Below are 10,509 nucleotides of genomic sequence, written 5' to 3'. Positions count from 1 at the left end.
TCTCGATCTGACCACCACCGCATTTTCCCAGCACCGATAACCAGTAAACCAATTGGGAGGTCGGATCGAGTGGAGCGGCTTTCTTGTCACAGTATACACAGCAGTGAGTAGATGAAGTGGTATAAAGTCGAAGAGGAGTCGGACCTGCTAGTGCCACTGGCACAGTGCAAGTCAGCGGCGATATCCATTTAATTACGTAATAATCCAGGCCCTTCCCCGAATTCATCGACCAACGCGGCCTTTACCCATCCACCAGCCTCTGTGCTGTTCCAACACCTTCGCCGGCCCCTAATCTCCTTGGAGATATTTTTTGACCAGCATTGCGACCTCTGGTCGACCCTATCTCTCTCACCTTTCGCATCGTTCCATCGCCTTCTCGGCTTCAATCGATTGCATCTCTGCTGTATAATTGGAGCTCGAAGTCTACCGCACTCCTTCTCTTGGACGGCGACAAAGCTCATGGTCTCTCAGGCACCGCTTTCCAAAAACCCACCACTTTCCTACGCCGACCGCGCCAAAAAAGCGCAGAATGCGGGGCAGAAGTCTTCGTCCTCGCAGCGCGTATTCAGCCAAGCCATGTCGACAGGAGCTACCAGCACTTCCAATATTGCGACCTCTGGCCCCAGCACGATTCCCAGAAACGAGGGAAACGCGGTCGAGTCTCCATCACTAGCTGCTGTTCCACCTGCCTCCTCTCCCCAGTCTGTTTCGCCCCTGCCTTCACAAGTCAATGCAAACGGTGACGTAAAACACCCCGTGAATGACTCGCTAGCTGCGGGTCCGCCTGCGCAGACAGAAACTTTCCCGACGTCTGCTTCTATTTCCGACTCAATTTCTCCTCAACCACCTGCTGTGAACGTCTGGAATCTGCGCAAGGAGCAGATGGCACAGGCTCGCGCTCGATCTAATCACAACTCAATACAAAAGCCTTTATCTAGTGCGAACCATCCTCCACTGCAAGAACCTCATTTACGCGGATCATCAATTCTGCAGGAGCAAAATACGCGCATCGGAACGGCGTCCTCGAGTACATCACAACCTGTGGTGACTGCAGGGCCGGCTGCTGCAGCTGGAAGGTCTGCGCAGTCGATGACAAACGGAAATGGTGATGCGCATAGCGAGGGGAGCGAGGCGGCTGTACTACGACCACAAGCGCGCGCTCTGCAGGTCGCTGATGATGAGGAGAATTGGCCAGAGGTTGGGAAGATGGTCAGCCAGGCGAGCAGTGTGAGTGGGCATGTCGAAGGGGAACAAGCAGGAGGGTATGAACGGGACACATCGCGCGAGGGGTCTCAAGGGCACGCTGCATCACGGAAAAGTGCGTTTTTCCTATTTGCCCCTTATCAAACTCTCCGCCCTGTCCTCTTTTTATGTTTCTCCGGATCTTTTGTGCGGCAATGGGAACAATTTACTTATGGGTACTGATCCTGGCGCATCGGCGCCCGGCGTTGTTCAATAGGTGAAAAAACGAAATGGGTACCAATACCTCCTGCCGAGCTACAAGCCGCCGCTGACGCCGCGCGTTCACAACAACCTCGACATCGTTCGCAACATTTGCATCACCACCAGTCCCATTCTCGACATGCCCAGACCGCCTCAGGGTCTGCGTCATCTGCGTCAGGCTCGCAGGGACAAAGTCGTACGCACTCGACAGTGGGCACGAGACAGCTTATCTCTAGTTCGCACGCAAGCTCTGTTTCCCATTCGCAGACAGGCAGCGCACAATCAAGTCCTCCTGCTGGTTATGGGCGTGGGGGACGACATTTGCCTGAAGAAGGTGTTGCAGGACCGCCGACAAGTTCAAATGCAGCCAGCAAGAGCGTCAGTATGAGACCGTCAAGGGCAGGCTCACCACAGGCGTTTCAAACGGTTTTACCACCCCCCGAATTCGTCCCTAATAGTATGATGGGATATCGAGCTCTACCACCGAGCCTAACTCGAAGTGGACCAAGCCCTGCTGAACACATTCAAGATCCAAGTAGTATGAACAATACCATGCCCCCGTACTATGCTTCTCCCCCTCCTATACCACCACCTGTCAGTGCTCAGCGGTCGTATCATTCACCACACTCTTCTGGATCGCCTGTACAGCCTCCGTACCCGCTTCAGCCACATGCACCTGTACCGCATATGTACGGCGCTCCCAGCGGACAAGGTCCGATACACCTTCCGTACGCAGGCACCCCGCCCTATCCAGTGTATCCCTCGTACAGCTATGGCTATCCACCCTATATGTACTGGTCTGCAGGCCCAGTTTCGCACTCGCCTGTTGCTCCGGACGGTGTGCCGCCGGCCACAGTGCTGATGCGGCCTCCGCCGCAGACCGACGCTGACGTAACGGGATACCGCGATACAGGTTTCGTGCTTCCACCGCCGGCAACGTATGATCGACCTAGAGAGAAGTCCGAAGGGGGTCTAGATACTGGCGGCGACAATGGTTTCGAAAGAGGTCGAAGAATACGTGAATTAAGCTTTGGCAGCATTGGTGCTACGGTTGACTCTGGCAGTCCCGGACCACCTATCGCGCTGCCGACTCAGTCGGGTGTGCTGGGTCTGGATGTTGGAAGATCTAAAGAGGTGGAACAGGAAGGGAGTGACACGGATAAGCCCATTCCACCGTTCGCTATTGGCGTTGCTCCTGGAGAGTCGGGCCCCGCTCGCATACGGTCACGCACACGCACGACTTCTAAGGGCCCTACATTGGCACCTGGTGAGGCATTTTCCGTAGCAATATCCACGACAGAGCAGTCCGGGCCAGTGCAAGCTGGCGAAGTGGATACAAGCAATGCAAGCACAGTGGTGAGGGGCGGTGAAATGAAGTGGCAATTCGGGTCGACCGTAGAGGCCGAGGAGTATATTGACATGGGTGGAAGAGGAACAGATGCTGTTCACGCGTTGCCGGCGAACACGACGATGGGTTCAGATTCGCTCGTCTCGGAGGCGGGGGAAGTCGTCCCAGTAGTGCACGTTGATGGGACAAATCACGTTCCGCTGCCCCTTGAAGGTCATGATATGACTGTGACGAATGGTCTGGCTACGGCGCACTCACCCTCCTACGGGCATTTGGCGCCTCCATCTACTTCGGATCCTGGCTCTCCTGATGACTTGAGGGTGAAAGATTATGGATTTGGGTTTGGGCGTAAGCCTGGTTACCAGCCCTCACCGACTAGTGAAGAGCGGGGCACACGAGACAAACGGGACTGGCAGGATAGAGAGCCAGTTTATGGACGCCCCAGGCGCGGGTCGCTTGGTGGAGGCTTCGGCTACGATCGTGGTGGACACGATCGCGGTGGCTACTCTGGGCGAAGGGGACGTGGGATGGGATATGCTGGGAGGGGAGGTTATCATTCGCGGGCACATTCGCGGGGTGGAGGGGCATATCAAGCAGGGCAGGCACGCCAGCCACCGTTTATTGTTCAGCCCGCTCTGCAGCCATTGCAGACCGACATGAACGGCTTCTATTCGCATCCGCCGCCGCAGATGACGACTTACTATACGCCTACACCGACGTACGAGACTTACCCTGCTGCATACTCTCCTGTTTACCCACCTCCCCTGCAATCCGCATCATCGGCACCTCCGGTGCCGCAGCCGCAATCTCCGTTGTCATTCCCGCTGGATCCTACCCGATACTTTCTGCTTGGCCAGCTGGAGTATTACCTCAGTCCGCAAAACGTTGTGCAAGACTTCTACCTCCGCCAACAGGCAAGAATTCAATATTTTCAACCACTATTCTTGCTAATCGCTTACTATCGCAGATGGATTCGCGTGGGTGGATATCGATCCCACTCCTCGCGTCGTTTAAACGCATTCAGCAGCTTACCATGGATCTGTCGTTGGTCACTGATGTCCTGACTCTCTCAAGTCTTGTTGAAGTCCAGAGTGGACACGTGCGAATGCGACAATGGGAGCAGTACGTGCTCCCTAACGCTTCTCAGAGTACTGTCGAGGAAGCAGAGATTCAGCAACAGCCTCAAGAGATGGCGCAGCAGACTTCTGAGGCAATTTTCCCTTCCAAAGGACCATCTTCAGAGATTGAGGAGTGTGATGAAGGGGAAGACGAGGAAGAAGAAGATGTGGTTTTCGTTCTTGAAAGGGACTAGCCCTCAAGTACACCACCAAACACCTATGACTGACCAACCACATACTCTCCAGAGAGTATGGCCTCACGTAGGATATCGTGTTTCGCAAAATGCAACGTCTCGCTCAACGAAGCATGTATAGATCCGCCTTCGCGAAGAACGCTGATGGTTTTCGCTTTCTCCGTATTATCAACTTCCGGACACTGTTTTTCCCCATATTTGTGTGTGTCTGCTATCGTATTTGCCACAGGTTATTGCAACGACAACTATCTCATCGCACACATATCGCATCTGACCCACGCTGAGCTACTTTCTTTTTCTTGGGCTTTCCGTATGTTATATTAATACCTCGCTGCGCCACGCGTACCATAGGTGTATTTTGTTTGCTGCTGCGAGCCTGCTCGACTCCCTGAAACAATCGTTCGTACTGCACTTTCCTTTGCACGATTTTTTTTCCTGTCGTAAATGATTTATCACGATTATGTTTTGTTACTTGTGGTTTTACTCCAGAAATTACTCATGGCAACGCGCCCATTTGGCTCTGTCCTAAGCTCTTGGAACATCCCGGTGTGTTTGGCACAAATTTGAAACGCATATTCCCTGGTCTGGAAAATCGAAGCATTCAAATCATCCAATATCTTCCGAGGCAGAATCCATCTAATGTATCTATGGTGCGAAACCGACTGCTGAAGTACCATGAGTCCTGCAGGCAACGCAGGGATCATATTCGAATGAATCGAACTGATCGAGGACGTAGTTACCAGGAACTAAGGGCTCGACTCTACCCGTTGCTGGTCCGCTTTGGTCATGGCGCACACAGCCGGCGAGACCAACGGTGGCGCCGTCGCCTTCACTCGCCCCATATGGACCAATCCGTGTCTCGTTATCCGTTGCCGGTACGTAAGTTTATGTTCGGCATGCAGGCGGTTGCGGCATGGGTGTCGTACACACAGCGCCCTTCTGGGTAAATTGCTTGACGACTGGACAAGGCAACGAATACGCTAAGCTCACAGGCGTAGCATACTGAGATTCGAGGGGCCCCCTTGCTATCTGTTGAAAAGGCTTCAAGTAGCGCTGGTGTGCCGCCATCAAATGTGCCAACGAGAGTCGGCCCAGCCATTGATCCGTATCGTACAATCGCCCAGGCCCAGGTACGCATCATGTCTCATCTAGTTGCCAGAGAGCACTGACGCATGCTCTGCGTACAGGCCCTGGTTTGCCCTAGGCATGGACGCCTATGACTTACGGAAGCTGAGCAGCGTCCGCTGTTGTCGTGTGCTTAAAAACCACACCTCCTGCGGCGCATGGCGCAGGTTTTGTCACCCGAGGTTTCAAGCTCAGATTACTATCAGAGTTTTACCTAGAAGGCTAGAAACATGTCAGCATGATTGGCAATTGGCTGCACCCCGTCGCGTACAAAGCGTTGATCTCAGTAGCGATCGCGCCCGTCAAGTGCACCCACCCCGGTCTGTCCGGCATACTTTATGTGCCTCGCTACATAACCACCACTTCTTTTCGATCGCTTCCGTTCGTGCAGGCTTCATGCGCTGGGGCAAACCCGCTTCTCCCACCACGCCTGAGGTGTGGCCTCCTCACCCGCCTCCTGGCGAGACGGACCTCGAGAGAGCTGTTCGTCTGGAAGAGGAAAAGGAGGCCAAGCGAATCTCGGATGCCATTGACCACGACCTTGAGTTGGACAAGGTGGAATGGCGCAAGCGAAAGTACCACACGAGGATCCTGCTACTGGGTACGCACTGCATGTTCCGCTAGGGTTTATCAGTGATAGCTCACGCCTGCCTTATGGTTCCCGTCGCATTTATCAGGGCAGGCAGAGTCGGGCAAGTCGACTATGCTGAAGAACTTCCAACTGCATTTCACTCCCGAGACGTTTCATGCCGAGGTGGAGGCATGGCGTGCAGTCATTCATCTCAACCTCATTCGCTCAGTCAATTTCATCTTGGACCTTCTACCAAATTCTCGCGCGAACACCGCGTGGACTCCCGATCCAGGTGCCAATTATCTTGCGCGAAGCTCCCCCCTCGACAAGGGTTTCCAGCAGCTTCGAATGCGGCTGTCCCCCCTGCGCCAGGTAGAACAGATTCTCGTGCGGCGTCTTTCGGCAGACGAGTCCGCGCACAGTGTCTCGGAAGTGGAAGAATCGATGCCATGGTATTACGGACGGGCTTCCGAAGTATCTGTTCGAGGCGGATCGGGCTGGAAAGCTCTCATCCGCAGACGATACGCGTCGCCCCCAAACATACGCCCAGACGAGATGGACAGCGCGCGACAGATTCTGCATGCGTGTCGGGAGGATATTGTGGACTTGTGGACTGACCCTCTCATCCAAGCGGAGCTGAAGGTGGAGGGCGTTTCGCTGCAGGAACAGTCTGGATTGTACGACCCTTTTCCTTCGACTTTCCTTGTGGTTGATGTGTCTTCTCTTCTCTCGTGTATAGTTTCCTGGACGAGGCTGCGCGTGTGGCATCTGCGAACTATGAACCTACATTGCGTCCGTCCTTTTTGTATGTATTCCAAGAATATTGCTGTAACTATTGTGCAGATGACATTCTTCGTGCTCGACTGCAAACGATCGGGGTCGAAGAGCACACCATGACTGTGGAGAAATGTAGGTATCACATACTAGTGAATGTTCATTGTTGAAGTGGCTAACCGTCCAAAAGTTGGAGAGGCAACACAACATTGGATATTCTATGATGTCGGCGGTGCACGTGGACAACGGGGTGAGTAAATCAGTTCCAACTCAGATATATGTGCGGTACTTACTAAGTTTAACATAGCTAGTTGGGTGCCATACTTCGATGATAGTATGTGTTGTGGTATTTTCGAGAGTCTTACGCTGAACCTCGTTATAGTCAACGCTGTATTATTTTTATGCCCTATGTCTGCATTCGACGAGGTACTCCTAGAAGATCGAAGTGTTAACCGACTGGTGCGCATATACCCTGTCAGTAACTGTTGTGATCCGCTGAACATAATTATCTCTTCACAGGCAGATTCCTTTGATCTATGGAAAACGATTTGCACAAGCAAATTGCTAGCGATGACCACATTTATACTACTTCTCAATAAGAGCGATGTGTTGAAAGCGAAGCTCGATGCCGGAATCTCGTTCGCGCGATACGTGAAGAGCTACAAGGACGGTCCCAATGACTTCGAGAACGTCTCTTCATGTTTGTAACGGTCTCTTGCTAGCAAGAATAACTGAATGCTTACTACTTCTTGTCTGTAACAGACTTGAAACGTAAATTTATTGCGATTCTCCAACACTACTCGCCCAAGGAGCGACAGATGCACGTACATTTGACATGTGCAATCGCAAGTATTTCATCGCGCGCAAAACAGTTCAGAGCTAACTGCCCGTGTCATCTAGGATATTAACACGACAGCGCTTGTGATCACTCGCAGTGAGTAACATGCATCTTACATTCCCCTCCCTTGCGCTTACCTTGCTTGTGTACAGTTAAGGAAGCGATCATCGTCAATAATTTAATCTCGAGCGACTATTTATGAGTAATTCATATATCTGAATGATCTTTCGTAAAAGTATTCCACTTGTATATTATACACCTGCCTTTTCACGTGAACTGTAGCCGCATGTTCCTTTCGCTGACTTCGACTTACGATATCGATAGTGCAGTCTAGTGGACCGTGCTTGGCTCTTCGGTTGGTGACATGGGATGATACTACTATCTTCAATCATCCAAGAAGTTCAGCGCGCGATGCTTCTACTGTTTCGCATTGTAGTTGTCCGTCTTTGTATTTAACCTGGCCTTGGCTACTGGGATTTATTCTTGGTATACTTTACAGCAAGCCTTCTACCCTGTGCCGGATGCCGAGCGCACGTCGCGGCCGGGTTTAAATGATACACACTGGTTTACTCTGGCGAGTCTGATGACGGCGCACAGCAGCAGGCGCCGGGCGGCGGCCTATCGGGTACGTCGGGATTTCCTTATTTGAGATTTACTGTACCTAGTCACGTCTCGAGCAAACAGAGGATGAATTCCTTTGTACTTGGATTTCATCGAATTGCGCTCCAAGATACACAATCTAGCTCGTGCACAAACAACTGGTATGAAAAGCTGGAGCCGTCTGTGTAGTCGAATCGTTTCGTGTGCTCTTAGACTGGCAGCGGTCGATAAACGGAACGCGGGGCGGTGATGGTACGTGTGAAGCGTAAGACGCGAACCGCATGCAAGACCACGATAAGCACTAGGTGTCCTATCCAACTCAAGTTCATTTATTTATGGAGATGCTATCCAATGGCCATCAAATCAAGTACCAATCATCTTGACGAGCAGACATGAGAATGTCCTCGTTCTGAGTTGTTTGCTCTGCTCGCTCTGCACTCATATTCAATCGACGTCGCTCCCGCCCATCACCCGTCCTTGCACGCCGTGTCATGCCTCTCGTCCTTACATTCTCGGAGAATAACCCACTAGACTCGACTATCGTCGACGAGAGCACGTACGTTCCGACTCCTCGCTACGAGACATTCACCACCAAAGTGACGGGCGGCCAGAAGAAGACGACTTTGTGGGCGCTGGCCCCATCGCGCAGCATCGTAGCGGAGGTGGAATGGGAGCGGTCATTCAAGTCGGGCAAAATCACGATGGAGGGCCGATGCATGGAGATGGATGCGCTGTTGCTTGGAGGCGGCTTTTTTAGTCGAACGTGCGTTCACGTTCTTGGGAACTCGTTCACTCAGACATTCAGGTTCGTTGTGCACCCCGCAGTATACGTAAATTTCAGCTTCCCGGAGGGCGACTGTACAAATGGAAGCAATCTGGTGCCGTGGATCTCAAAGTGAGCATTGTCCGTCATTCTTTCGTGCGCGATCGATCTGACTGTCTCCTCACTACCGATGGCGGATGCAGCTTGTCAACCCGGAGGATGGCTCTCTTATTGCGCGTTCGTTGCACGCCAAGTTAGGGATGTTTGAGGAGCAACGAGACTTGACTCTAGAAATCTCGGATAGAGGCCTGGCCTCCCTCAACTTGATCCTGCTCACGTTTCTGTTGGTAGAGCATCTCGCAAGAGAGCAGCGCCGCGCGTCTGCTCGTATGAATCCCGTCAACAATATCAACAGCCTCAACATGATCAATACAATGAATGTCATCAATATGACCAGTATATAACAAGTAGGCGCTTCAGCTAAGAGTGTGAAGGGACTATAAGTACGACGGACATTTCGATAATGTATAGGTACGGGAGAGCGTTGATTGGGTCGGTCTCTAGTTCCACGTCGCTGGATACACACATCTAGATTGTATGTACGCGCTCCCTGTGCACAAGCCCAACAATACGACCATCTGACAGACAGCATTCTTCAGCTTGTCAGATTTATACCCTTGTCATCTTGCGCTGACGAAGGGAATTATGTGGGATCGGGCCAATCAAGCACTGCCTCGACCTTCATGCATCATGAGGCTGTGCTGGGAAATGGTCTCGAGCAGTAGCAGTGGCACAGGACGCCATACATAGTAGCGTGAGTACTTTACCCCTGCTGACGCAGGTTCAAAGCTGCGTTGTCCGGGGTTGTTCCTCATTCCTGACTTTCCTCTATTGCAGTCCCCTTTGAAACACCTCATGCCTCTCACTCTGACATTCTTGTGCAACGACCCGCTGAACACCATTATCGTTAATCAGTCGAGTGGCCAAACTAACCATCGATATGAAGTGACTTCCATCGAGCTTGATGATGGAAAACGAAGGACTACACTGACAGCTCTGACTCCGATCCGCAGAGTCATTGGTAACATAGAGTGGAAGGGACCACTAATTTCTGGCCTGCTCACTGCTACCGTGAAGGGGCGACGTATTACAACATCTTTGCCACCCAGAGGCTGTTTGAATCGAATGTAAGCCTATGTCTTCGTGATTCAACAAAGAGCTGATTCCTACCGTACACATATGGTAGTATGTTCATGCTCTGCTTCATGGGCAGGCGGCATTTCAAATGGAAGGCCTCGGATGGGGGGAAATTTGTGGTAAATTCCATGCATGTCCACTGTTCTAGTTTGAGCCGACACCTGTTTCCTGCACATAGCTCGTGGACTGCAGCAACGGATCTGTGATTGCGCGCTATTGGAGTACCACGTCAGCGCTCTCTGAGAAGGAGCAGATATCGACACTTGAATTGGGGGATAAAGGTTTTCCCAGTCTCAACCTCATCCTCTTCACATTCGTGTGGGCGTACATTAAATGGCAGCACCATACTGCCTTCCGCGTCAAGAACATGAATATGAATTGATGAATAATACTACCACACCGAGTACGATTATGTGAAGGAGCCTGTTGCCTCGCTGTACTACTTGAACTTAATAGCACAAAGCTTGCAGAAGTACCTGAAGTTGTGGTTCTGATTGCAACTTGACATGACTGTAAGTTGTCTCAGAATCTTCTGTGC

The 10,509-nt window shown here is 51.9% G+C and overlaps 4 protein-coding genes across 4 annotated transcripts; all 4 read left to right on the top strand.

Moving 5' to 3' along the window:
• Window positions 1–459: 459 nt before the first annotated feature.
• FIBRA_04603 (uncharacterized protein) lies at window positions 460–4,103 on the top strand (the record flags this gene model as incomplete). Its single annotated transcript, XM_012326394.1, has 4 exons — window positions 460–1,389; window positions 1,460–1,639; window positions 1,711–3,768; window positions 3,819–4,103. The coding sequence occupies 4 exons, from the start codon at window positions 460–462 to the stop codon at window positions 4,101–4,103; spliced, it is 3,453 nt and encodes a 1,150-aa protein (XP_012181784.1).
• Window positions 4,104–5,624: 1,521 nt separating this feature from the next.
• FIBRA_04602 (uncharacterized protein) lies at window positions 5,625–7,613 on the top strand (the record flags this gene model as incomplete). Its single annotated transcript, XM_012326393.1, has 11 exons — window positions 5,625–5,829; window positions 5,906–6,476; window positions 6,539–6,591; window positions 6,643–6,708; window positions 6,764–6,823; window positions 6,881–6,907; window positions 6,956–7,032; window positions 7,093–7,273; window positions 7,336–7,397; window positions 7,474–7,507; window positions 7,564–7,613. The coding sequence occupies 11 exons, from the start codon at window positions 5,625–5,627 to the stop codon at window positions 7,611–7,613; spliced, it is 1,386 nt and encodes a 461-aa protein (XP_012181783.1).
• Window positions 7,614–8,502: 889 nt separating this feature from the next.
• Window positions 8,503–9,238, top strand: FIBRA_04601 (uncharacterized protein; the record flags this gene model as incomplete). The annotated part of the gene is made up of 3 exons (XM_012326392.1): window positions 8,503–8,774; window positions 8,837–8,906; window positions 8,978–9,238. The coding sequence occupies 3 exons, from the start codon at window positions 8,503–8,505 to the stop codon at window positions 9,236–9,238; spliced, it is 603 nt and encodes a 200-aa protein (XP_012181782.1).
• Window positions 9,239–9,689: 451 nt separating this feature from the next.
• FIBRA_04600 (uncharacterized protein) lies at window positions 9,690–10,353 on the top strand (the record flags this gene model as incomplete). The annotated part of the gene is made up of 3 exons (XM_012326391.1): window positions 9,690–9,961; window positions 10,021–10,090; window positions 10,150–10,353. The coding sequence occupies 3 exons, from the start codon at window positions 9,690–9,692 to the stop codon at window positions 10,351–10,353; spliced, it is 546 nt and encodes a 181-aa protein (XP_012181781.1).
• Window positions 10,354–10,509: the final 156 nt, after the last annotated feature.

The sequence above is a fragment of the Fibroporia radiculosa genome, assembly GCF_000313525.1.
Source record: "Fibroporia radiculosa TFFH 294 genomic supercontigs, scaffold3257, whole genome shotgun sequence".
NCBI lineage: Eukaryota > Fungi > Basidiomycota > Agaricomycetes > Polyporales > Fibroporiaceae > Fibroporia > Fibroporia radiculosa.
This window is presented reverse-complemented; position numbering and strand designations above follow the sequence as displayed.